The sequence below is a fragment of the Scleropages formosus genome, chromosome 3 (genome assembly GCF_900964775.1).
Source record: "Scleropages formosus chromosome 3, fSclFor1.1, whole genome shotgun sequence".
NCBI lineage: Eukaryota > Metazoa > Chordata > Actinopteri > Osteoglossiformes > Osteoglossidae > Scleropages > Scleropages formosus.
In genome coordinates this window covers 2,968,923-2,995,504 of record NC_041808.1, presented here as the reverse complement: position 1 = coordinate 2,995,504, position 26,582 = coordinate 2,968,923, and the positions used below count along the sequence as shown (strand labels likewise).

Here is a 26,582-nt window from a genome sequence, read left to right as displayed (position 1 = left end):
AATGATGGATAGCTTGTCCTGGGGTCACGCGCGAGTGCTGGAGAAACAAGTTTCTCAAATGAGATTCTGCAACCAGGGTGTGCGGGTGCGGCTTCTTTACACCCCGCTGCTCTGATTTCAGGCAGGCGTGACCGTTCGGAGCGAGGTTGTGGGTATGGCAGTCTGACCGGAAAGAGTCAAGTCTTTGTCTTTCCTCGGGCCAACAACCCACTGTAGATGCGCTATGTTTTGAAGTGCCCGTTTGTTCTTACAAACCATTGTATGTAACTCGAATGGTTGTTCGTAACTACAGGTTGTATGTAAGTCAGATGTTCGTAACCGAGGGACTGCCTATATATCGAGATAAGCCCTGGGGAGCGCTAGATGGGGCACCCGGTGGTCGACTTCAGGTAAAGCCGTAAACGCTGTATTTGATACCCCTCTGAACATAAAGGGCTCTCAGCCAAGTGTGTAAACTGGACCAGATTTACCCTGTCAGTACCCTTTCCTCAAAAGAGGGGTAAAAACCAACTACATTTGTTTAACTACCTCTTTTGTCCAAAGCAACTTAGAGTTGTAGCCTAGTGGTTTGAGCTACTGCTTTTAGAGCTGAAGGTTGCAGGTTTGATCCCCCCTCTGGCTGTAGTACCCTTGCACAACATACTTAGCCCCAGTGAAACTACCCTGTTGCCTGAGTCACTGTAACAACACTGGAGCAAAGCATCAGGTAAATGTAAACTTGAACTGTTAAGGTACTGACAATTATTTACCCCTTTCAACAGCTGGGTAATTTCACTAGAGCACTTTAGGGTAGGTACAAGTGGGTGTGTAACTCTGTCCTCTGCACAAAAACAGCCTGGATCACTTAGTGTAAAACACCCTGTCCGGGTCCCTCGTTAGTAGAGGTGTAGCGTTGCGTTGCGGTGCGGTCACACCCCACCCCCACAACCGCCATTCAATCCCGCACAGAAACAGGAGAGGCGACATTGTTCTTGCCCAGGAAGTAAGGTCACGTTCCGGGGCAATAAGTCGCCGTTTGTCCGAAGGCTTTGGAGTCGCTCCTTTACCTATTGATTTGCAGGGTCAAGTGTGAAGGAGGAGAGTTCCCACCCCCCCCCCCATGGAGAATCTGATAGCCCTTTACAATGCCCCACCCTCCGATAGCACACACCTTTTCTATGGACCTGGGACCCCCCCCAGTGGCCCTCTTTCCTCCTTAGCAGGGAAGATGAAGCATCTCGAACCCTAGGGAGCACCATGAGTTTGACAGCAGTGACACCAGGGAAATAAACCATCACGTACATTACTTTGTCACCTCTCGGCCTTTGGGATCAGACCTAATACAGCACTAGAGATTTTAGGTGGGGGCAGCAGAACCTTAGTGCTGGACTGCTGTGGCGGGGGGGGGTGGAATGACCACGGTATTCGCAGGGGAAAACTCCCTAGTAGGACTATTTGATTTTGGACAGCCTGCGGAGCCTAACGCACAGAGGTTCGAGGGACTTATTTTAGTCTTTTTAACCGCAGATAGCCCAGTTGCATTACTTCTTGGCACAAATTCATACCGTGTCCGAACCTACCTTACAGTCCCCCCCCCCTTCGCCATTGAACTGCAGCATTCGTACGCCTGGCCCTTGCTTTCAGCAAAACAGGAACCGGAGGGAAATTACGTGGATGTTAATTAAAACTAGAAATTCAGAACTTGCACAGTCACTCTAATGACATTCAGACTTTGTGATAAACTAGACAGGGGTTTAAGCTCCTTCAGTTTGAGTAATGAAGAGCTCAGCCTGACAAACGGCTCTGAGTCACTGACTTAATTCACCATCTTTAATAATACATAACTGCTGCCTTACAGCCGCACACAGTCGAAGATCATAGCTGGCACATTATATTAATATATTTTTAAATCACTGCATTATATTGCTTTGAGACTTGCTGAGGAATACAAGACTTATTTTTCACATTTGAAAAAGCCCTTTGAAAACCATGACCTCAGTTAATAAAAGGTTTCGGTGTAAAAATGTTTCACCGCACATGACTTATAAATATGGAAAAACTGCATGGGGGGTGTCATGTGGCCTTCAGTCCTCCAATCGTAGAGGCCGAAGCCCCCCCCCCACCGTTCATGCTGAGATGAGCAGCTCCATCAGTGCACTCACAGAGTGCATCCTGTAGAAGACCAGCAGGGGTTGGCCTAGGTTGACCAGGATGAACCAAGCCCGGAAACCATAGAACTGTTTCCCCAGCCCATTCTGGAAATGCGGGTGGGCGCCGAAGGCAGGGATGACCCACAGCTGCAGTGTTGCAGAGAGGGGGAAAGAAAAAAAACATGGTGATTACCTTATACATTCTTCACTGGTACACCATTACCATCTTGAGTTAAATGCCAAGAAAACCCACCATAACATTGGCCAAGATGAGGAAAGCACAGATCTCCTGAAGGGCTCTTTTGCTCCATGTCTTCTTGGAGGCCTTCTCCCTGTTCACAGGTGATGTTGCCTCTTTGCCTTTACTTAGCACCCCATCTTCTGCAGGTCCTTCCATCACCTCCATCTCTGAGATCATTTTCTTCTTCAGCCTTGACTTTGAACAGAGAATCTTTTAGACGTCTTGCGCCATGTCCCTTTTATACAGTGGTGACTTACAATTAGGTCTGTATTTCATATGATATTCCACAACTCATGCACTGGAACCAGCAGTGGACACCCTTTGGTTGGACTTCACTGTATGATGTTCTACTACTGGTATTGTGGGGGCCAGCACCGGATGTCATTTAATTGGGATCTTGATATCAATCCATCTTGCACTATCTATGGCAACAAGGCTTTAAGAAGAAATTACTGTGTTCTTTGAGAAAGTTGAGGTTCCTTCTCCCATATTGCTATGGCTGGCTGGATACCTACAGGGCTGCAGGTGGAATCAAGCAAGCAATGCTCTCCAAGTGTCTTATGGTGAAGGCCAACAAGGACTGCAGTTTGCAAATTGGACACCCTGCGTGTTGGCGTTTACCCCGCCTCCCCCGAGTGTGTGTTTCAGTTGGGTCACTGGCCATGACTGAACGGGATATAAAGGGATGAACTGAAAGCAAACAATGAGAACGTCTTACCAGCCACCTGTTCCCCTTGGCACGCTTGCGCTTTGGGTGTCGGTGGAGCCCGTCGATGATGAACATGTTCTGGAAGACCAGCTCCACCAGGCAGGCAATGGAGTAGGCAAGCTCCATGCTTCCCTGGAGATCGCTGGACCCCACTGCCATGGCAGCCACCAAGCAAAAGTAGGAGAGCAAGAGCCGACCAACAGCAGCTGTCAGCAAAAGGAGCACATCCAGGCTACGCGTTGGGTTGTGTCCCAATTCCCGAGCCCTCTTCTCCAGCTCGTAGATGACTATGCCAACCAGACAGCATATGGACATGACCGGCATCACAGCCAGATGGTAGCCGTAGAAGAGGAGGAAGGCCTCGCTGCGACGGTCACTGCCTACCCAGATCTGGTACAGGATGAAGGTAGCCACACCCACCAGGAGAACCAGCAGCCCTGCCAGTGGTCCCAACAGGATGCCACTGCGGCGCAGGAGGCGCAGCGTGAGCTTCTGGTTGCGCTCTGCGTGGGATCTGGGCCCCACGTGGCGGCCCACGTTCTTCCACATGACATACAGCATGCAACCTGCCATGAGGTAGTACTCCATGTTGAAGGGGTAGAGCACCTCGAAGCCCTTGCGGAAAACCCGGCACGCCGTGGACGGGCTGCACCAGCACTGGCCCACGTCATCAGGCTCTGAAACCAAATGTACATGTTAAATAGCGATTCCAACGTGGATCTGTGGACGTGTCCAGAAAACAATTCTGCCCACGTCAGACCAGATGGGCCTGTAGATCTTCAGGTGGGGTCTAGTGAACATCAGGATAGAGCAGACAGCATAATTCCTCCACTTAAACTGAAAGAACCACCAGATTAAAATGGCTCTGTGTGAGCTGGCTGCAGATGGAAGCCCCAGCAGATACTCTACCACTATTATGTAGAAAAATGCCCTGGGTTAAAAGGGCTGAGAGAGACTGTCTTTGCTCAGCTGATACTTGGTATCCATGCTATTATTTATCTTTTCTCAGAACTTCCTTTTTTTGGCTACGGGCTCTTTTTCCAGTCAGTGAGTTCAAGGATCAGGCTGTAAGAAGGAGCTTCACTTGTGCTTTTCTCACCATAGAGAGAGTGAGAAACAAGGTTTTCTTGAAAGATACAATACTGGAAAAGCAGCAATTATGGAAAATTGCTGAGATGAGAAGAGGAAAACAAAAACTCCTAGCCACAGAGAAGAGGAAAATATACCCCCGGAGGTCCAAGAACCACTGTATGCCCACCCTTCCAGTGCATTCTAATGTGGTGACAGAGGACCTGCACTGATAATAGAAGGTATTTGAAGTGCTTGAGAGCATAAATCCATAATCAATAATAATATACCCAAAATGGTCCAAATCATATTCTGGAAGCAGTGGGTATGAGGCTGGTGGGGAGACCAGTCCATCACAGGGCTCTCTCTCTCTCTCTCTCTCTCTCACACACACACACACACACACACACACACGGCAATTTAGAGTCACCAATACACATGAAAACATATCTTTGGATTGTGAGAGGAAACCAGAGCACCTGAAGAAAACCCATTTGAAGATGGGGAGAACATGTGAACACCACACAGAGTTTCAAACCCATATCCAAAGCCAGAGCACAGGTGCTGTGAGGCACACAAATGGAAACCACGGTGTTAGGTGATAGTGACATGTTGATGAGCGCACCCTTGTCTGGGTCCTCGGCATCATTTTCTGGAGAGGAGAAGTTCTGGTTCTCCCTCTCCAGCTCGATCTCCATGTGAACAGTGTCTTCGGTCACAGCGCTGAGCCACAGCAGGAGGTCTGAGCACAGGATCAGCATCAGGCCAGACCTGAGAGACCGACCCCACACACACCACTCTCATTAAGACGCTCCCACTCAAACACTCCATGTCTGATAGCAGCAGCTGAAAGATCACATGCTGAAGTCATGCGAATGAAACGGGGATTGATGTGAGGATGAATGACATCACCTGGTCAGCACCTTGTGCTTGTGGATGCAGTCCTTGGAGTGAGCCCACAGCAGGTAGGTCTGATCAAGCAGAGGGAAACACGTGAGACGCCAAACAACCGCAACATGCGAACAGCAGTAAAAATACGGTGCCATGTGACTGCAGCAAAACAGTTCTGACACGCCCCTTCTAACATGTGGCGAGTACAACAGCGGGTGTCAGGTGACTCCTATGAGGAATTTGAAGCTGCATGTGGAGTTTTTGCCAACTATACAGCAATGAAGCTAAAATCCAATCATGGTACTGTACACTGATTAATTTCTGCAACAGCAAATAGCACTTTAAATTCTTCCTGTACTTGAGTGTTGTGCTGTGATTCCTTTTGACAAAAACCCCACCACCATACACTTTGCCACTTCAAAGATCCAGGGTGAACTGAATTTCTCAGGTTCAAGCAGGCAACTGGAGTCACAGCATCCTCTTGTGATTTTTGTTTGCGATGCATGCATTTATTCTACGAGCGTGTGAGAAACAGGGAACGGGTCGTCCCAGGACCAAACCCCACCTGCAACCCCAGGAAGACCAACTCGACGAAGGGCAGCAGGACTTTGGCGAGGGGCTTGCAGGGCGCCATCATGGCAAAATAGCCCATCCTGAAGATGTGCAGCACCAGGCTGAAGGCTGAGAAGATCACGAGTACCACTGCCATGGGGGGGGGGGGGGGGGTGAGGATGAGATAGCATTTATTATTCATAAATCTGACACCATTCTCCCTGGCAACTTACAATGCGAAGTTTGTTCACCACAATACTTACACTGATTAACACATTTACGCAGCAGGGTAACTTTTACCGCATCAATTCAGAGTAAGTGCCTTGCTCAAGGAGGACACTGCAGCAGGAGGCTGGAATTTGATGATAGAGGTTTGTCCCCACCCTACTAGCCACCTGCTGCTGCCCCGAGTTAGAAAGTGTTCGAACCCACATGGTTAATAGCAGAAAACCAGTTCTCATTAACAACCACTGATCATGTTGCTATGGCAACAACACAAACAAGTCAGTCAAACAAGCAGCTAAAGAATTCTATTGTGTAGTACATCATAGAAATGACAAAAAAAAAAAAAAAAAAAAAAAAAAAAAAAAAAATCCATGTTTTCCACTAATCAGTAGTTAAATAACTGCATACCATCATTCATATGCTTTGGTCAGGTTGTAGTTTAATCCTTGTCAAAATAAAAAAAGTGTTTCATACTTGAGCTGTCAAACACAGGGAATATTTTACAGGGACACACCTGCAAGAATTAAATATTACAATGCATCTTTCTCAGCATCAGTTCAGTTTAATGTAACTGAAACATTCTCAATGAGTCGTCGTCTAACGGGTTCAGCTAAACATGGTTTTAATTGTGTAATTTTTTTTTTTTTCCCCCAGCAAGTTAAGTTATAAGGCCAATTAATCTTGTCTGTCAGGACCTTGATCAGACTGAGGAGGTGTGCTGGGCAGAGCTTCAGAAAGCCATATGTTGGTCCCCTTAAACAGGGCTGGAAAAAACCAAACTAAAATCTAAAAAAAAAACTTGGATATCAATGTTTGATATGGACATGAATTTTAATAAAGAACCACCTGCACCTTTATCACAAATTCACACCTCCTCTGGTACTGAATTAACAACCCATTTGGTGTCAAAGGTAGACAGACTGGGTTTATTCACTTCCACACAGCTGGAGTCCCGCATCCCCATCCAGGGGGTCGGCGGTTACCTGTGACAGTCATGCCCCCGGCGTGGTGGTCCTTGTCGGGGGGGCGGCCAGGCTGCCTCCGAGCCCAGAGCAGGTACCACAACATCCAGAGCACGCCGAGTCCCATCAGCACGAGGATGAAGATCTGGGGCTCCTGGTGCAGCAGCCCCTGCCGATTGAAGGCCCCCGCGGCCACCAGGGCGGCTCCGAGCATGACCACGTTGAGCCCCAGCAGGCCGGAGAGCAGCCGTCTCCCTTCGGGGATCCATTCTTCAGGGCTCGCTTCAGCGGCGGCGTCATCCGTGGCATCGGAGAAACCCTGAACGCAATCGTCAACCTCCTCGTCCGCCTCGCTGAGCGCATCCTGGTCCGAGCCGTCGGCCACCACCTCCTCACTGTTCTGGTGCAAAGCTTTCATTTTGCCGTTTGCTCCTTTCCTCGATATCCTTCCTTTTCTCACGCTCCCTTTGCTTCCTGCCGTAGGAACTTCTCACACCGTTCTCTCGTCCTCATGCTTTTATCTCGCTCACCCCCACCCCCTCTCCCTAGCTGTCCTCCCAGGGTGAAGAAACAATAAGTGGGCAGGTAGTCCAGACCTCCCTGTCCCTCCCAAGTCTCAGGCTACGTGAGCGTGGCCCTCAGACAACTTCACCCTGAGCATCGGAACGATTTCCCAGGTCGCTGTTTAGAGCAGCAGGGCACGGAGCCCACGAAAGAGCGAGAGATCGATCACACGCCACGGTTTCATTACCCCTCCAGTCCTCGCTTTTCGCAGGAATCTTCCTTCTCACATGTCCATAAATTTGTCAAGACTTGCAGCACCTGTGGGCGTCCACGAGGCGGGGGGCTTCCGCTGTGCACGGAGGCGGCCTGCAGTAAAACAGGTTCTCCAGCTTCCCTTATACAACTACAAGGCACAATGGCAGGCAAATAAGTTCCTCTCAAAACATTCCTAACCAATCAGCTTGCGGAGGAGTCACCCAACACTTGCCTGTGTTTTTCCCTGTTTCGCCATATAGAACACAGTAATATACCACCCTCAACTACACACATTCTCCACCCAGTCTCACCCACACTAATACTCCACCTTTTTAAAAGATTAAGATGTCTGGTATTGCGTAGTAAGCGATGGAGTAATGAGTCTCATGGAGCAAGTGAGGGCAGAACCCAGCCTGGATCTGAACCACAGCCCAAACCAAGACAGGGACCACTGGCCTGGGTCAGGCTTTTAAGAGGCAGGAACACGTGTTTCAGTCATCATACAACATCACATGTTTGGTTCAGTCACAGGACCCAACAGCAGACTGAGAGAACAGGAGCTGTAGCCTCAGTTCCTCTCGTGATCCAGAACCACGAAGCTGCAGCTGGTTTAAACCTGTTGATCTTGGAGAAGATAAACATGAGAGCATCAAACCCAAACCTGCTTGACAAGGAGACATAATCCATCTCTAGCTATCTGGATTAGAGCTGGTGGGACAAGAATGTTCCAGATGATCCAGGTGCAAGTTGGTCAAACAGATCATTTCAACTGATCAGCTACAGCTGGAACATCTGGAGCTCATCTAAGAGGCACTAAGTGCTCACTGCATGGGCACACAAAAGTTACTCTGTTGCCCACTAACTGGGTCATTTCAGGTGTTCTGGTGACCAAACTTTCATAAACCTGTATTTTCTGTAGAAGAAATCTTTTTTTTTTCTTTTTCTCCAAACTGTTAATTAGATCAGAAAAGTATGAGTTGAGACCAACTAGTTGTTTCCTAATCAAAACATCCTACTCTGACCATCATTAATTTATTAACAATTACATTTACTTGACACTTTTATCCAAAGCCACTTACACTGTTGAGATACTTAAGGCTACTAACCCATTTGTACAGCTGGGTAATTTTACTGGAGTAATTAAGGGTAAGTACCTTGCTCAGGGGTACTAGAGCTGGAGGTGGGATTCGAAACGGAAACCTTCGGATTCAAAGGCAGCTGTTGTAACCAATATTAGTTATGATCGTGACAGATAATATAATAATTATTCTCATTATTAATGATATTATTATTATTATTACTCATTAATGAGTTCAGGCTACCCTTTGATGACCTCACAAAAGTGTTTTGAGCAAAAACGTTGACCGCCGGCTGCGGGTTCGAGTCTCATCAGCGCTGTTCCTATTTGAGGATAAAGTGAAAAAATAATAATTATAATAATTTTTGCCCATTACACGTGTCTTTGTATTTTGCAGGAAGATCAAAGAGTTTGTTTTTTTTTTCTTCACACAGATCAAAGACGCCCACAGAAACGCGTCTCCCGAGGACTTTGATTCAGGCGGCTCGTTTGTAAAGTTTTTGAATCCGAAATCCAAGGTTCCAAAAAATGCAAGTTTGCGTTTAAACTGGTCAAATGTGTATTTAATTTTTTTAGCAATAATAATAATAAAAAAGTTACGCGGAACATTGTAAAAGATGGTCACTGCACGCGCTACCGCCGCGCTCCGTCGTGTTTGTACCTCAATGTACACTGTTTACTGAGCTCGAGTCCGCGAGCGGTAACTTGGATACTCGAGTCTGATCAAAGTATGGATTTAGACGCGGCCTGATCGCTCGGACCCCCGACCGGGGTTGGGGGGGTCCAGGGTGTGTTTCTCTCGCAGACCACTCCCAGTTTTATGACGACTCCCCGGCTCTATCAAGCCCCCACCCGCCCCCCGGTGGCGGAGGAGGGACACGCGCGCAGCGCGCGCGGCGCCACTTACCATGTCCGCCGACAGGTACCACCGGGCGGCCCGGGACGGATACGTGTCCCCTCTGAAGGAGGCCACCCGCAGAGATCTGAACCGCGCCGACGAGGACGGGATGACCCCCACGATGTGGGCCGCCCACCACGGCAGCGTGGACGCGCTGCGCATCATCGTGGCCAGGGGGTGAGTGGGTCCGTGGATCGCGGGAGCGCTCCGCCGCGACTGAACACCGCGCGTGGTCCCATCATCATTATTATTATTATTATTATTATTATTATTATTATTATTATTATTATTATTATTATTATAATGATTTGTGGACAGAGTTTATATAAGGCCGGTGTAACTGAAATAGCTTGTCTGTGATTTTTTTTTTCTTTTTTTTTTTGGACGCGACACACAACGGTGCTTTAATAATTTATATTCTGATCAATATCAATCGGTCAATGTAATAAATGATAAATGATCGACTTTTTTATGAGGAAAAATTGCATAAATTGAAAATCGGATCTTGTACGAACACGTAGAGTATAATTCTGCTAATATTACATTACAATAGAAAGTGGAGCCTGGGGGGGGCAACTGGTGGTTTTGCACGGAGAAAATCTGAATGAAAATAAAAATGGTAAAATTCAGGAAGGGGGGGGGTGAGTAACACACAGAGACAGTGGGTCTCATAGTGGGGTGCACAGTGGGCAAAACCTCTTAAAATATAAAAATAAAGTGCCAAAAAGCCTGTGGAGCGCAAAAAAAAGACTAAAATCACTTCCAGTCTTGGTTAATTGTATGACAAATAATATTTATGAGAATAATTTATGTAGAATATTTACTGTACATATACAAATGATTGTTGAGAATTCTATATCTGTGTGTGTGTGTGTGTGTGTGTGTGTGTATATATTTAGACACAAGTGCTGTACATTCCTAAGGGCCACTTACTGGTCATCCCAGCTGCAGCAGATACAGAGAAGAAGGTGCCATACAGCAATAAAACCTGAATGCGACCGTTAGATGAGGTTGAGGGGGGGCCCTGTGGTGACTAAAATATTTCTTTAGAAATAATTGTCAATATAAAGCTGTGCTGTTGAAGTGTAATAATAAGTTGCTGCTGTTTCTCTCTTTCAGTCGAGCTTCCGGTCTGAATCAAATGGGGCTTCAGTGATTGTCTCATTCATTCATTAATTCATTCATTCATATATACATATTTAACCTGAACTGTGCGATTTCCCTCATTGCTGACAGATACCCGCCCCCCCACCCCCACCCCACGCCATGTCTTCCCCAGCCCTTTAGCACCACATGAGTTATGATCCATCAATGAGTTCCAATCTCCATTAACTCCTCCTCCAGCTGCCCTTTCCTTGGACACCACATGACTTCTCCTCCTCTGCTTGAATTTTAATAGCCTGAAATAAATTAAAGAGAAAGGTCACGGAGGTGGTGGATGGTCAGCCCCCCCCCGCCCCCAAATACGATCCTTTGTCTGTTTCGCATCTTTTTTCTTGACTGGATCTCCTCTGAACGTCCTCACCACGTTCTCTGTCTCTAATGGACATGTTCACAAGTGATATTAACATCCGTCCACACTGATCCATCAGTGCTCACCGACACACCTTCTTTTCACACCAGTTCCACACACGCTGTGCTTTTAGCTCCGCGAGACCGGTCAGCCGCGCAGACAGGATTGCTTATGATATATGGACTCCATACATTTTAAAATACCGTCAATGTTTCGGATTTACGTACAATGCGTTGCTAAGAAAGGAAGGAATAAGAGGAATAAGAAATCTGTGGATAAATAAAAGTCCATAATTTCTTCAGTAACTATTTTCGTTACTGTGAGAGGTGTCGTTTGTTTCGGTTCTGACTGAACCCAGCGCTCGTTGGTGGTTGGGAGGGTCTTGAAACAGCCTCCTGCTGAGACTGATATGGACACTGGTACCGTTTTATGACGATATCCAATATGCCTCAGGGTTAAAAGTCACCTTGCCCTCCTGCTATGATTGAACAGCTGGAACATCTCCAGGGACATAATTTATAGCCATGTTTAATTCAATCACAGGTGTCGCGTGAAGTTCGAGAGGAACCCAACAGGCCCTCAGGTGGGTGTGTAACTCTGTCCTCTGCGCAAACACAGCCTGGATCACTTAGTGTAAAACACCATGTCTGGGTCCCTAATTAGCAGAGGTGCAGCACCCCACCCCACCCCACCCCACCCCACCCCACCCTCCCGCCCTCACAACGGCCGCCATTCAATCCCGCACGGAAACAGGAGAGACGACATTGTTCGGGCCGAGGAAGTAAGGTCACGTTCCGGGGCGATAAGTCTCCGTTTGTCCGAAGGCTTTGGAGTTGCTCCTTTACGTATTGACTTGCAGGGTCAAGTGTGGAGGAGGAGAGTTCCCACCTCCCCGGTGGAGAATCTGATAGCTCGTTTACAATGCCCCACCCTGCGATAGCGCACGCCTTTTTCTATTGCCCCCGGACCCCCCACAATGGCGCTCTTTCCTCCTTAGCAGAGGGAAGGATAGCATGACCACGGGTTCGGCTCCGCGATTCACGACACCAGGCGCAAGTCAGCAATGAACTCGCTGTTCTTATTCAGTCCGAAGTGGGATGAGGCCAGTAGGTGGCGTAGTGGTTAAAGTTGCTGCCTTTGGAAGGTGAAGGTTTGAATCCTGCCGTGTAGGAAATTATTCTTGTCACTGCTTTTTTTTTTTTTATTTGCAGAATCCCTCTAGTATGGAAATGAGGATAGGACTTTTGTAATGACGGGCTTTTGTGGAAATTAATGACGTTCCCTGTTTGAACCGCTGCCGTCCGGCAAACGGTTCAGGACAATAAAATCCCGCACCTGTAGACTGAGGAACAGCTTCCCTCCCAGAGCTGTGGCCTCCATCACACCCCTCCCTGCCCAGCCGGAGAAAACTGATCACAAAAGCCAGCTGCTGCCTCCATTTCTCCCCGACATCCACCCCCCCACAAGGCTGCTAAGGGCTGAGGACTCCAAAGTTTCAATCAAATTCTTCTTTTTCTTTCTTTCTTTCTTTCTTTCTTTCTTTCAAGTGTTCTTTCTGCTGCTGTTCTTCTGAGGGTTGCCACACAAAATTTCATTGTATTGCATTCAGTGACAAAGTATCATCTTATCTTATCTTATCTTATCTTTTTGTTTTTTATCTTATCTATCTTTTAATGATGATGGTTGTTGGGATTGTTTCATTGTGAAATGTCTTTTGTGGAGATGTACTGTGTATCTCGTGAGTTTTTAATACTTTAATAAGTTTAATAAAGTTGGAAAATAAGCAGTGAACAATGTTGCCTGTCAGTTGAACACAGTGTTGTTGTTGTTGGTCGATGAATCTTCTCATCACAGTTCCCATTACCCCCCATATCTACCTCTCCCCTCAGGGGTGACCCCGACAAGTGTGACCTCTGGGGAAACGCGCCGCTCCACCTGGCAGCTGCCAATGGCCACCTCAACTGTATCTCCTTCCTGGTGTCCTTTGGAGCCAACGTGTGGTGCCTGGACAATGAGTACCACACACCACTGAACGCCGCCGCCGCCCACAGCCGCATGGACTGCGTGCGCTACCTTGACTCGGTGGCAACGAGGCAGATGGTGCTCAACCCCAAGCTGGTGGTGAAACTGAAGGAACGGGCAATGCAGGCCGCCCAGCGCCGCATCCAGGAGTGCTTGAAGGTGCAGCGTAAGCAGCTCCGGAGACAGGAGCGCCGTGGCCACCAGAGGGAGTTCAAGAGTAATGACGTTGTTGGCATCTCCAGTTACGCAAGATGTGGAACCCTGAGCCACTTTGGCGTTTCCACCACCAACATCTCCTTCTCCCAGGTCAGTTACCACACCAGCATCATTTGTTATTTTTAATTTGCATGTATCTGTTTTGTTTTGTTTCTGTAGCTGGAAACCCACTTGTTGACCACTCTTGAGTGTTGTTGACCTCTGTTGACCTGTCTTGACTGGTTTTGAGTTCTGTTGACCATTCTTGGCTGCTTTTGACCTCTTTTGACTACTCTTAACCACTTTTAGCCACTGTTGACCTGTCTTGACTGGTTTTAAATTCTGTTGACCTGTTCTGACTGCTGCTGACAACTGTGGAACTCTGTTAATCATTCTTCACTACTGTTGATTAAAGTTAAGCTCTGTGTGTGTGTTTGTGACGTACCCTAAGGCTACACTGCACTCTACTACCAAGAGCAAGACCAAAATCCAGAAGAAGTTGGAGAGAAAGAAGCAGGCAGACGGGAGCTTCCTTGTGTCAGAGGACGGGCGCCGCAGTGTGCGCTCACTGTCGGGCCTGCAGCTGGGTCGCGACGTCATGTTCCTCAAGCAGGGTACCTATGCGGGCACCAGAGAGACACCCTCACACCTCAGCATTCGCAACATGTTCCCCTTCGGTAACGATGCCATCTCACGTGCCATGAGCGACCCGGGGCTACACGGGGTCGACCTCACTGGCTCGGAGGCCAGCGCCGACTCGGGTCACGAGTCGCTTTTCAAACGGCCAGGCCTGGGTACCGTGGTGTTCCGACGCAGCTACGCTAGGGCTGGGGACGGCACGGGGGATAGCTTGTCAACGCAACTCTGGGGCCTGCAGAGATCTTCCAGCCTGGACAGAAGTATTAGCAGCCTGCAGGAGCATGATCTGTGGGAGGTGCCCTGGGACGAGGCAGACCTGGATGACGATGATGATAATGATAACTATGTTACGCCCAAGACTGCTCCGCTGGAAGCCTTCCTCGCTGCACACGGCACTAGCGAGCTCCTTACTATGCTCTGTGGTGAGAAGATCGACCTGGAGGCTCTGCTGCTGTGCTCCGACAGTGACCTCGAGGGCATCGACGTCCCACTGGGGCCCCGCAGGAAGATCCTGGAGGCTTGCAGGCGCAGGAAGGAGACCCTGGAAGCTCCAGGTGGCATCCAGGACACACACCTGTGAGTGCCAACTGCGTGAGTGTTTTCTGTGTGGGTTCACAGCACATCTTCTCGTCTTCTGCTTTGTCAGAATTCACTCCTGTGGTCTTTTAGGGTTTGGGGACACGAGACTCCCGTTTACTCACATGTCACACTTTTCTCCAAAGTGACATAAAATTACGTACCCATTTATACAGCTGGGTAAATTTACTGGAGCAATTTAGGGTAAGTACCTTGCTCCAGGGTACTACAGCTAGAGGTGGGAGTTCAACCTGCAACCCGGGGGTCCAAAAGCAGCAGCTGTAACCACTAAACTACCAGCTGCCGCATGCCAATGAATTTTGACAGTGTTTATGTTCCCAATTGCTGAAATAATGGTCCGAGTACAAGAGGCATTGAAAACAAGTCATAATACAGCCTTTCCTCACAAAACAGGTCACATTACCATTATTTCCTGTGCGATGAAAACACGTCAACTAAAAATAATTACAATTCCAGGTTAAAAAGTATTTTTATGCATTACAATGTTTGCGTTGGCATGTTTTGTAATATTTGTAAAAAAATTGTTTCTGTCTTGTATTTTAATTCTGTATTTTCATTCATTCATTTATTCATTCATTCACCCATGAGTGGCAGCACAGTGGCACAGCAGGTAGCGCTGCTGTCTCACAGTGACTGGATGGTGCGAGAGGACATGGGTTTGATCCCTGCTCAGTCTGTGTGGAGTTTGCATGTTGTTTTGTGTGGGTTTCCTCCAGATGCTCTGGTTTCCTCCCCCACAGTCCAAAGATGTGCTGTTCAGGTTCCCCATAGTGTGTGAGTGACACAGAGAGAGTGTGTGTGTTCCACTGTATGGATGAGTGACCCAGTGTAAGTAGTGTATCTAGCAGCGTAAATCACCCCGGTGAATAAGGTGTGTGGACTGATAGTAACACTACATAGAGTTCATTTGAAGTCACTTTGGAGAAAAGCGTCTGTTAAATAAATAAATGTAAGTGATCAGTAAGAGCTTATTAATAACTGGAGGCCATGTGGAAAGCGCAGGGTGCACCCTACACAGAGACACTGTCATCCTTTGGCTCATGGCTGCTCCACTAAATAATAAACCTGTTATATGAAAAAAGGGGTATGACGTTTTTTTTTAAAAAAAAAAATACCGGTGCAATTACAAAGTTGCTGGATGCTAGTGGACGCTAGTGGACGCTGGTGGACAGTGGTGGACAATGGTGGACAGTGGTTCCACCTGGTGGTCAGATGTTGAATAACATCGTTAGTCTGTTGGACCACGGTATGACAGGTGACTTGGCCAAGATTTCGACATAGATTGAAATGACATTTACACATGTAAATAAGATTGAAATATGTTGTAAACTCTATGTGAATATGACACAAACTGTAAAATCTGCATTTTAGATGCAGCACCATGTTCTAAACCCCCTCCCGTAAATTCTGCAGATGTTCTGCATCCTCAGCTCATTTGCATGCCGAGGGACATGCTCCTCCCCCCTCTGCCCATGATGACCAACCGCGTTCAGGACTTGATGGATGATGAAAAAGCCTCGGTTCCAGTGACAGTGACCTACGACCTGCTGTTCTTCTGCTTTCATTTGCAGGTAGTGCCTGACTGTGATGTAAGATGATCTGTGGAGTCAGGAAGGGGGTCCAGGAGCACCTCCTGGTGGCCTCATATGTCTTCAATGCAGCTGGATTATAGAGCCTTTTTGGCAGCTCAGATCCCCCCACGTGCAGGCGGACATGCTTATGGATTATGGTGGAACAAGGAGTGGGTGCGGAGTGTGTTGCCATGATGATGGTCCAAACAATTCAGTCTCCAGCCACCCACTTCTGATGTATTTAACCAGGTGTGGCTGATGCTCATGGTGCTGTAGCACATCCTTACCGATGTCCCCCCCACCAGCCCCAAAGGACACTCAGCCACATCCTCGTCCTCCTTTTCTCACCATGTTGTTCACAGCTCGTCTCTTTGTCTCACCCTCACCCTCGATCAAGGTATTTACCCCTAATGGACACTGAATAGAGTAAAAGTGACCGTGCCATATAAATGGATGAATCACTGTAAGTAGACTGATGTTGTGAGGCACTGGGGGAAACGGTCAGACAGGTGTAAATATGAGGTAAACGGGTCAGTCGGTCCTCTGTGGTCATGTGCTGCTGGGTCAGGGAGGCTGACGACCTTTGACCTGCTCTGATGTGTGTGTTGCTGCTTATTTGCATTCGCTGCTGTTGTCCCACGTGTCACATGTAGCTCAGGCAGGCAGCGGTGCGCCCCCGTTTCCCTTCCCCACGGAAACGCAGCTGCAGTCGTCTTGTGTTTTTGTACAAAAAGCCTTGCAAGGTGTAACAAGTGCTCTGTGTGCATACGTGTGTGTGTGTACCTGTGTTTAGTGCACCTTAATGGTAAATTTCATGTCACGGAAAGGAGGTCGGTGTGTAATTTGTTACCGCAAATGAATTAAATTGTTGGAAGCAGCAGAAACGACTGGTTATTACTTGTGTTTGTGCGCCGAGATCTCTCTTCCCTGATTGGTCAGAGGCAGAGACCCCCCCCACCTCCACCCGACTGAAGTGGCCCAGGGTCCGAAGGGGCGCTCACATGCCTCTCCTAACATCCCCACGATGTTTTCCATTTGGCACAAAGTCAAGATCCCCCCCTTCACCCCCCAGTAACGAAAGGAAACTGCTGTGTGCGAAGGAGCCGAGCCCCCCTCTCCGCCCCACCCATTTCTAGGCCTCCTGCCTAGGAGAGGGAAGGACAGGGGGCGGGGGTTCAGGCAAGGGGGGCGGGGGGTGGGATATGCAGTATTCATAAGGAGCACAGAGAGAGAGAGCAGCTCAGCTGTTGCCTCCACAGAGCAGGACTGCAGCAGCATCCCTGAGTGAGTGTGAGCGCATGTGTGTGTGACAGCGTCGTTCTGCTCGGACCAACGGTGCCAGTTGGGCTCCTGCACCCCCACGAGTGGCCAGTGGGGGGGGCACTTCATCTCCTCCATCCCCAAGCACACCGAGGGGGGCCACCGGTCCGCACCGCACCTCCCAGAGCGGCGTGGCACGTTGCGTCGCAGCGCCAGCAGCATGCAGGACGTTCCGGAAGAGTGGCGGGAGGTGGACGCAGACCCCCGGCGGGAGGGGGGCCCGATGCCCTTGGAGCGCGAGTCCCTCATGATGGAGCTGAGGCGGAGGGTCCAGAGGACGGTGCGGGAGAGCAGCTGGTGGGAGACGAGGGGGGTGGACTGCGCCATCCTGACCGCCGCCTTCGCCTGTCTGCCTGCAGGTAGGACACACCTGTGCTCCCTGCCCTCTGCTGGGGGGGCTGCAGCTGGCACACTCCATAGGTGCACCTCGACCGTCACAAGGCTGCGGAGTGATATACTGCGTGCCCTTGGGGGGGTGGGAGATTATTTACTTCTGCTGTCGGATGAAACACACACACACACACACACACACACACATTTTCCGAACCGCTTGTCCCATGCGGGGTCACGGGGAACCGGAGCCTACCCGGCAACACGGGGCGTAAGGCCGGAGGGGGAGGGGACACACCCAGGACGGGACGCCAGTCCGTCGCAAGGCACCCCAAGCGGGACTCGAACCCCAGACCCACTGGAGAGCAGGACCCGGTCCAACCCACTGTGCCACCGCACCCCCTACCCGGATGAAACAGTTGTGTGTTAATATTGATGAGACATATTAATACTCTTTATATTAATACTAGTGATGCCCTCTTGCTCCAGAGCTCCTCACTGGGGGGGGGGGATGTGTTAAAGCATCTGTTTGCCCCCCATACCCCGAGAGTCTCTCGGGAGATGGCGGGGAATGCGGTGCACCCCCTCCCCCCATGTGGAGGCTTATCGAACGCTGGGAGTCAGGAGTGTTTGAGTGGGAAAGTGTGGATTCCTCGCACCTGGGGGGGGTCGTCATTGTAGCCCTCCTTGCCCCCCCAGGACGTCCCATGCGCTCCTTCATTCCAAACGTGGTCAGAGCTCCGTTTCAGTAGGTTTAAAAAAACCAGGAAAATTTCAGAGACCCCCCCACCCCCCAACTCGCACCGTGCTCCTGGTTGTCACGGTGATCAACCAGCAAGCTGTGTGTGTGACAGTGTGTGTGTGCGTGATAGTGTGTGGTAGAAAAGGAAGCTTTGAAAGGAAGAGCGTAAGTGCTCCCTGCTGGAAAGGGGGGCCTCACACTTCGATACCGTGTTAAACTCCCTCGGCTCTGTTTCGCTTCACGTTCCATTATGACCGTAAATTTCAAGCACTCGCCCACAGCGTTACTTGCCGGCGGATTCGGAGCAGCCAGTGAACGCTGCGGTCACTTCGACAGGACCGCTGGAAAAAAAACACTCTGAAGCTCTTTGGCTTCCATGGTGCAGAATTTACCTTCTCTCCATCCAGTTTTACACTGTTTTTAAACTGTGTTTCTGAGCTCTCTGTCAATGAAATTCATCTGATCCCATAAGTCGGTCTTGGAATCACATGGTCATGTTGCTTTACTCTGTGTTCAAAACCATTGATTCCTAGCTGAGTTTGAATGTTGTACCTCTTCTGACCACCCCCCCAACCTCATTCTGCTAACCCGTCATTGTGTTCCTCCCCCCTTCTGCCCTCCCTAACCTAACCACACCTCTCACCCCTGTCCATCACAGCTTTCCTGCTGCTGCGCTCCTCTCAAGTGCTGTGGTTCACCTTGGGGCTGCTGCTCATGGGGACGGCACACGCGGTCATCACGGTCAAAGGAGCTCATCTGGCGAGTCACGGAGCCCTGAGCGAGTCCCGGGCCTGGGGGGACGTGTGGGCTATCTTCTTCATCGAGGTGAGGGGGGTTCCATAAAAACAAAGCAAAACAAAAACTCATGACCGTGATCCCCTGGAAGGTCCAGCACAACCCATCTCACGAGGAACCTGGTAAATAACTTACAGCTCCAAGTTCACTTAATGCTTGAGGCCCGTTTCTGTCAGCTAGACCCCATCAATCTGGACCGTTTGTAACCTCATTTAAACCATTGTGGTCCAGAGCATCAAAGACCAAAGACGGTCCGTGTGGTTCGCGTTCACAGACTTCCTCACCTGGGCAGTGTCGCAGGTTCGACTCCTAATTGAGTCCTTTCAGCTGTACCTCAGAGTGATAAGCTGTACCTTATTTACTCAGTTTTGTACTCACTGAATGATGCTTTTCTTAGAATCACCATCAGTTTCCCTGATCCAGCAGCACATGACCACAGAAGGACCAGCTGAACCATTTATATCACTATATTTACACCTTGCTGACCCTTTTCCCCGAAGTAACTCACTATGTTAAGCCACTTACACTGATTTACCTATTTACACTGCAAAGTAATTGTTATTGTATCACTTCAGGGTAAGTGCCTTGATCAGGATGTTCTACTGCAGGAGGTGGGATTCGAACCCAGGTCCTTTGAGTGGAAAACAGCATCTCTAACCACTGCACCCCCAGTGGCCCCAAAATACATATTCAGACATGATTGATTTATGACTAATCTTCGGTTGGGCTCAGCGGAACGTTAATGACACAGTTATGACACCCGGAGGAGGAGGACGACTGTCTTTCAGCCCACTAACAAGTGGTTCAACTCAGGAGGTCAATGACCGTTCCATCCAGGCGTTTCGACCGCAGGGTTCAGGCAGGGGGCTGTGTTACTGGACCACTTGTCTCATTGGACCGCTCGGCCGTCGCTGCCAACCTATAGGGTGTCCCTCACCTCCAGCTGCCCCTAGACGTCCTCTTTCCATGTGGGCCAAGGTTATCAAAAGGGTACCAAGGGTCACGGATACAAGACAAACACTCGCAGGTTCGAATCCCACCTCCCGCTGTAGTGTCCTTGATCGAGGTGCTTGCTCATGACGGATACGGTAAAAATGATCCTGTTGTGCAAATGGGCAAATCAGTGGAAGCAGCGTAATGGCGGAAGCCGCTTTAGAGAAGTACATCAACTCAGCGAATAAATTAGTAAATGTGAATATGCTGGATCACAGAAGGGTGTTGAAAACGGTTATGTTCGGGTCTCGATCTTACGCTCCATTGCTGAGTTGAGGTTGAAGCTCTTTGGAGTGCATTTTACCACATTGTTCACCTATGAGGTGCTACGTGAGGGACGGCAGCACTCAGAGAGGGATCAGTGAGCGAGAGATGTGTACTCATCCTCGAGCTGTGGGATCAGTCCCCGTGTCCCATCCCCCTGTCCAGGTATGCGGCTCCTTCACGGCGAGGGCTGGGGTCCAGGCCCACGTGAAGATGCACCATGCGCACACCAACATCATCGGCCTGGGTGACTCCAGCACGTGGCGCGTGCCCTTCCTGCCCCGGGGCGTGTACCTGTTCCTCGCACCCCTGGCCGTGCCCATCATCACCCCCCTGGTGGCGTTAGGTACCTGCTCATTAATTTACATTTTGTAGCAATGCACTTGTTTTGCCACTATTTACCATTATTATTTACCAAGTGTGTATTTATTTTAAAATAAAAAAACAGCAAAATTCATTTTCATCATTTCTTTCAGTGGTCGTTCAGGGTTCAGGGTCCCGAACCCTTGACCGCACTGCCCCCCCCCCCGCCCATCCCCCCGTCTATTCCTCCAGATTCAGCGTGCCATTGAGAGAGCCCTTCCACAACAGACATTCAGAAACTAGAGGAAAGAATGCATATTTTCGACTCCTCATATTATGAAGGACTGAGTTACAAACTTTTAAAGTTATGAACATTTTCTGGTTCATTTATTTTTACCGGCATTTTCTTCACTCATCTAATACCTGTAGCACAGTGACTGTTACCCGTGTTTATGGTCCTGGTCGACAGACCGCACTAAAGAGCACACAAAAAGGATAGGAGAACATGGGACCGCCATAATTCAACTCGCTTCCACGGTGTTTACAGCTCGCTGATCAATGAAAAGATGTGGAACTTTGCACACAGTTCTGGAACGAATCACTGAACAATCAGCGTTGGAAAGACGTGTGTGGAGACAATGTGTTTTTATTTTATATATTTACATTTAGCTTTTATATCGCTCAAAGTTAATAAAAATACCAAAAGTCTTGCAAATTATTTATTATAGCCATATCTGTGATGTTCACAGAACTTAACCTGTAAATAAACTGAGGGATGTCCGTATCATTATGTCATGATACATAATAATAATTATTTACTGCCTTTTATAAAGTTTGATTTGACTTATGAACTATTTGAGTTGTGAAAACGCTTCCGGTTCCGGTCGTGTTCGTAAGTTGAGGAGCCGGTGTGTCGCCGTCACCCTTCTCCTCTGTGTCTGTGTGTGTTTGTGGCTCTATCTGAATGCGCTGACCTTGTCCTCTGGTGTTCCGGCAGCCCAGCTCAGGGGTCAGTCCCCGGCCTACGCCGTTCGGACCGTACTTCTGGTCGCCCTGGGCTGGTACTCGCACTACTGGCTGCTGCTACACGTCTCCGGGTTCCGGTCAGCGGGCAGCGCTGTGCTCTGCATGCTGGCGTGCAGAGCCATGTTCTCCCTGCCCTACATCCACGTCAACATCTTCCAGGTAGGTGGGAGAAGGGTCAGAGGTCACATTTGCTCACACACGCAAACGCAGCTATGTCAGTGTTCAGTTTGTTCACCTGGATGTGCGGTTGCAGTAAAGAAATCAGGATGGCTCACGGTTCTCTTCTGGTTCCCTCATGGTCGTATCACGGTTGCGTAAAGGTCGTGTTATGGTGATAACAGCCCCTTATTGTGATTTCTGAGCCCATGTGTTACCTGCTGTGCTTTGACTGATTTTACGAGGCTGTCGGGGTCCGGCCGATGGGACGGAGAGTGAGGTGTGGTCCATCCCAGTTTTTACAGTTATTTTACTGTGCTTAGTGGATCGGGAAACAGGTTTTGTCTGAGAGGAGCCCGGGGCAAATTTTTCTGCGGTCTTTTTTGTTCATATTTGCATTGTTCCTCACAGTGTTTCCCGCACTGCGGTCGGGCTGCGGACAGGGAGCTCCGAGTGGGAAAGACGTGGGTCTGGTGGTTCTCAGCCTTAGCTTCATACTGAACTCCATTGTGCATTGTGTGGATATCTGTGTGTGTGTGTGTGTGTGTGTGTGTGTGTGTGTGTGTGTGTGTGTGTGTTTGCTTCTCTGAAAAGTTGGATTAAAATGTCTCCCTTGATCTGAAAACATGTGGGACGTTGTTCACAGTAGGAATCTCAGCCAGGAAGGAATGAGGCCCACCCTGTCTACAGGAGTGTGTGTGTGTGTGTGTGTGTGTGTGTGTGTCTACAGCTGTCCTTGTGTGTACGTGTGTGTCCTTATCTATTGCTGCTGGCCACCCAAAATCAGCGACACAGATGCTCCAGTAACCCTTTCTCTGTGGTCACATGGTGCGGACCACCTACCGAGGCATTAAGGTCGCCATGGCAACCAGCGTGCATCTGTGTATGAGTAAAAGGGAGTTAAAAAGAAATTGTGATCGTAATTTGTGCGCTTTGTTCTGTATGTATATGTGTGTTCATATGTGCAGAAGTCCCCAACTGTGAGCGCGCACGCGCACACACACGGACACACTCAGGAACACGTGGTTTGGAAACCACCTCTTGCTGACCCATGTGATTTCCTGTGTTTCATCCCATGTCCACCTCCGGCCCACCCCAGCACATCGGTCTGGCCATGTTCTCCCCGAACCGCCGACCCAAGCGCATCTACCAGATGACCCACGGCGTGCTGAACCTGCCCCGGAACCCGCTGCTAGACTGGACGTTCGGCCACTCGCTCATCAGCTGCCATGTGGAGCACCACCTCTTCCCCTCCCTGTCTGACCACATGTGTCTGAAGGTAGGAGACCCCCTGCAGAGGAGTCCCGCTGACACACGGCTCACGCAGTGTCACCGCAGAAGGGGTTGGAGGCAGGCAAATCCGCACGTAGCCGCGAGTCGCGTGACCTCGTCGGATTTCGGCCTTTCAGTGACCTGTGACCATAATCTCTGAGTTGTACTTTGGCACAAATGATCTTAGTGGGACGTGTTTGATCTCCTCACTTTCAGTCATTGTTCATTTAGCTCTAGTTGGTGCCGCTGAGTGGAATGTGTGTGACCTGGTCCAGTGCTCCAGTGCCCCAGTGCCGCGTTGGCTCTTGGTCCCATGACCGCGCTTAACCGGGGTTAGACCCGGTGAGGTTTTGCTGATCCGAAGGGTTCAGAGGAGCCCGACGCCCCATAAAAAGACAGCTTTCCCACAGCGTTGGTCGAGTCCCTCCGGGTGTTTAATAAAGCAGAGTACAGATGTGTAGCTTCCTGTTGCCCAGCAACTGAACGCATCTTCGTCTTGTCATACCTGGGATTTTCTGAATGGAAAGTGGACCATCCTGGAGTCCAACCGGACCTGTTTCAGTTCGGTGCCCCGGACTCATTGTTTTCACTGTTCCCTTTGATTGCTGGGTTTGACAACCCCACCCCCACCCTGGGGGGGCTTGTCTCTCTCTCATTTCCTCTCTTCCTCCAGGTGAAGCCCATTGTCTCCAAATATCTGAAGGAGAAAGAGCTTCCCTACCAGGAGGACGCCTACCTGTCGCGCCTGCGCCTCTTCTTCCACAAGTACCAGGAGCTGATGGTGTTTGCACCCCCCATCACAGAGCTTGTGGGGGTGCAGTAATGTTGGGGGCGCGGGGGTGTACTCAACTGCTCACCCTGTCGCTGTAGTTCCGACTGACTTGAAGACACTCCGGACCAGGATGTGAGCGCTGACCGCTGGACCCTTGGCCTTCGGTGCGAGAGTTGACGTCCTTGATGCTGAGCTCCCTTCAGTTGTCTGATGCGAGCGGATTCGTTTCGCTCAACCCCCAGGGGTGATGGGTGTGTTGGAAATGGTGCTGTAATCCTGCACAACACCGCATATTTACCACAGTGCAAAACCCATTTTCTGGACCTACATCGAATGTCCATGATGTTTCATGTCCACCATGAAACAGGTATTTAATGAGAAGCAGTCTTTCTCATGTGATATAATAGCTGTGTGATGATCAATTTTCCACACACACACACACACACACACACACACACAGGTCCTCGGTTTATGATGGGTTCCGTTCTGATGACCTTATTACCATCGGAAGTCAACTTTGTCTTAAATCGCAAACGTTCTTATATTGCATTATATAAACCATAAATAATTAACATGCAAGAATCCTACATTATATAACAGGGCTCTGTTATATTTTTTCCGTTAATTTCACACATCTTTCATGTTAAAATAACACTAATATAGAATAGTAATAATATAATTACAGTATAGCGTTTTGATTATACTTTCGTGTGGAATTATTTTCACTTTCTAAGTCCCTATTTTTTCAGCACCCCCAAGACACTCACTTTTTCGCTCACTGACCATTTTAAATCAAAGGTAACTTTTGCACCATGGACCAGAGAGCATGTCAAGTCTGATGACTCGTGTGGAATTTTGCTTTTGCCCCTTCGGAGTTTACTTCGTACCAGCCGTAGGCCGTGATTATGGACCCTGAGGGCCGAAGGACTAGGGTACAGGGCAGGGACTAGAGCACATCCTGGAATCCAAAGTGTTCTCCTGGACCACCAGGCCGAACCCATGTCCACGTCAGCAGGCTCTTTGCTTGCAGCGGCCAGTTTGAGGAAGCTCTTCCAAGTTGTCCAGCTGCAAGTGGACCTCATCTGGTTTATTATCTTATCAGCTCCGCCCACTGAAGAATTGAAGACACAGCTTTGGACGCTGGAAACGGGGCCAGAAAGACAACGTACGCTGGAATTTGCCGTCTCCAAGCACTGTTGACTCTGCGTAGTCAGCAACCACGTAGTCGCACAAAAAGAGCCTGAAAATGAACTTTGGCCTATGGATCTGGACAGTTTACGGGATCGTTAACAGTGACACTAGATCTGAATGTGTAGAAACCAATAAAAATACAACTAATTGTCTAATTGCGCCATGTATACGAAAGGCCACAAAATTACTACTAGTTTATTAAACAATTAATCTGAAAATATATATGACCAACTCATCTTCAAAGGATCATGCAAATGAACAAACTGAATAAAATGTAAATGTACCTTTTGCTGTACTGTTCTTATTATATAGGCTGCAGTAGGCTGTGGGGCAAATGCATAGATCAGTTCTGAGGAGCAGACTTGTGAACTGAACTGAGTTCTTGATGAGTCATTTCAGACAGTTCAATCAAACTTTTTTAACCTAATTAATAAAAATTCTGTTTTACTTAAATTTAAATAGTCTCCAAGAGGCAGAGTGGTAGATTTGTAAAAGATGAGGAATCGTGGAGAGCAGTGCTGTGGAGTCGGAAGCAACTATTGGGTTACTGGAGTCGGTAAAAATGTACTAACTCCGACTAAATGTACCATATATGCTGGCGTATAAGTCAAACCCCAAAAATTAGAGGTGTAATATAGGTTTAGGTCTATATTTGCTGGATAAGTCGACTGCCAAAATAACATGCAACTTTTGGCCAGTGCTGTGGACTCGGAGTCGGAAGCAATTATTGGGTTACTGGGGTTGGAGTCGAAGGTTTTGTGTACCGACTCCACAGCCCTGCTGAAGAGTCACACAGATAAAGCTGTTTCGAAATGTATCTGTTGTTATGGGGAAAAAAGTCGAGTCTGAGTAGGGAGCCCTGTGGGACGCCTCACATCACTGTATCATTTACACAGATGATACTGACCAAGATCAGCTGGTTCGGTACAGTTTTAAATCAGGAGAACATGGCCAGAGACACTAGTTGAGTCCCGTATCAATACTTTATGATTAGTGGTGACAGAGCTTTTGTTTGTAGTTTAAAGATGATGACATCTAAGATAACTGGATCAGATACAGTTAGCAGTGTGAAGAAACAGACATGGGATTTAATTATGTGCTTACTGGATTCAGCCTGTATATCAAAATCGCTCAGTGCACCAAGATGGTCAATACTCACCTCCACATACAAACGAAATAAACGTGGTAAACTGACGCATTCAACTTAAATTGACATCCAGGTAAACTGAAAGTAAGAGCCAGGATGCATCTCCACAAGGTGGCAGCACCGTGCACTGGACTCTCAACCACTTTCGAGACCAAGGTACTCACACAGGTCACTTCCATAATGCAATGGGCAAGAGAAAATGTCAAAACGTCCAACTTGTTC

The 26,582-nt window shown here is 48.7% G+C and overlaps 3 protein-coding genes across 4 annotated transcripts; 2 read left to right on the top strand and 1 right to left on the bottom strand.

Moving 5' to 3' along the window:
• Positions 1 to 1,809: 1,809 nt before the first annotated feature.
• On the bottom strand, positions 1,810 to 7,871 carry LOC108924769 (proton channel OTOP3-like). 2 transcript variants are annotated; one of them, XM_018736321.2, is made up of 7 exons: positions 6,799 to 7,857; positions 5,604 to 5,740; positions 5,060 to 5,118; positions 4,773 to 4,918; positions 3,089 to 3,756; positions 2,383 to 2,565; positions 1,810 to 2,276 (listed from the first exon to the last, which is right to left on the bottom strand). In XM_018736321.2, exons 1-7 carry the CDS (start codon positions 7,193 to 7,195, stop codon positions 2,106 to 2,108), a joined length of 1,761 nt encoding a protein of 586 aa, XP_018591837.2. In that variant the 5' UTR covers positions 7,196 to 7,857; the 3' UTR covers positions 1,810 to 2,105. The 2 variants fall into 2 exon arrangements, with proteins under 2 accessions (XP_018591837.2, XP_029106391.1); XM_029250558.1 differs by lacking the exon at positions 1,810 to 2,276 and having other exon boundaries at positions 2,405 to 2,560; positions 6,799 to 7,871.
• Positions 7,872 to 9,522: 1,651 nt separating this feature from the next.
• Positions 9,523 to 14,461, top strand: ush1gb (Usher syndrome 1Gb (autosomal recessive)). Its single transcript, XM_018736262.1, has 3 exons — positions 9,523 to 9,689; positions 12,915 to 13,353; positions 13,694 to 14,461. Exons 1-3 carry the CDS (start codon positions 9,523 to 9,525, stop codon positions 14,459 to 14,461), a joined length of 1,374 nt encoding a protein of 457 aa, XP_018591778.1.
• A 2,900-nt stretch (positions 14,462 to 17,361) lies between these two features.
• On the top strand, positions 17,362 to 25,439 carry fads6 (fatty acid desaturase 6). The gene is made up of 6 exons (XM_018736328.2): positions 17,362 to 17,728; positions 19,100 to 19,266; positions 20,659 to 20,839; positions 21,794 to 21,981; positions 23,078 to 23,257; positions 23,924 to 25,439. The coding sequence occupies exons 1-6, from the start codon at positions 17,530 to 17,532 to the stop codon at positions 24,071 to 24,073; spliced, it is 1,065 nt and encodes a 354-aa protein (XP_018591844.1). The 5' UTR covers positions 17,362 to 17,529; the 3' UTR covers positions 24,074 to 25,439.
• The last annotated feature ends 1,143 nt before the right edge of the window (positions 25,440 to 26,582 follow it).

What these genes read in the sequence shown, in the direction of transcription:
- ush1gb (XM_018736262.1), top strand. Translation starts at nt 9,523, where the DNA reads ATGTCCGCCGACAGGTACCACCGGGCGGCCCGGGACGGATACGTGTCC. An exon ending in CGCATCATCGTGGCCAGGGG is followed by an intron (nt 9,690 to 12,914) that starts GTGAGTGGGTCC and finishes CTCTCCCCTCAG; the next exon opens with GGGTGACCCCGACAAGTGTG. An exon ending in CCAACATCTCCTTCTCCCAG is followed by an intron (nt 13,354 to 13,693) that starts GTCAGTTACCAC and finishes ACGTACCCTAAG; the next exon opens with GCTACACTGCACTCTACTAC.
- fads6 (XM_018736328.2), top strand. Translation starts at nt 17,530, where the DNA reads ATGCAGGACGTTCCGGAAGAGTGGCGGGAGGTGGACGCAGACCCCCGG. An exon ending in CACCCCCCTGGTGGCGTTAG is followed by an intron (nt 20,840 to 21,793) that starts GTACCTGCTCAT and finishes GTGTTCCGGCAG; the next exon opens with CCCAGCTCAGGGGTCAGTCC. An exon ending in TCCACGTCAACATCTTCCAG is followed by an intron (nt 21,982 to 23,077) that starts GTAGGTGGGAGA and finishes GGCCCACCCCAG; the next exon opens with CACATCGGTCTGGCCATGTT.
- LOC108924769 (XM_018736321.2), bottom strand. Translation starts at nt 7,195, where the DNA reads ATGAAAGCTTTGCACCAGAACAGTGAGGAGGTGGTGGCCGACGGCTCG. An exon ending in TGGTCTTCCTGGGGTTGCAG is followed by an intron (nt 5,119 to 5,603) that starts GTGGGGTTTGGT and finishes CTGCTTGATCAG; the next exon opens with ACCTACCTGCTGTGGGCTCA. An exon ending in TCATCTTGGCCAATGTTATG is followed by an intron (nt 2,277 to 2,382) that starts GTGGGTTTTCTT and finishes GCAACACTGCAG; the next exon opens with CTGTGGGTCATCCCTGCCTT.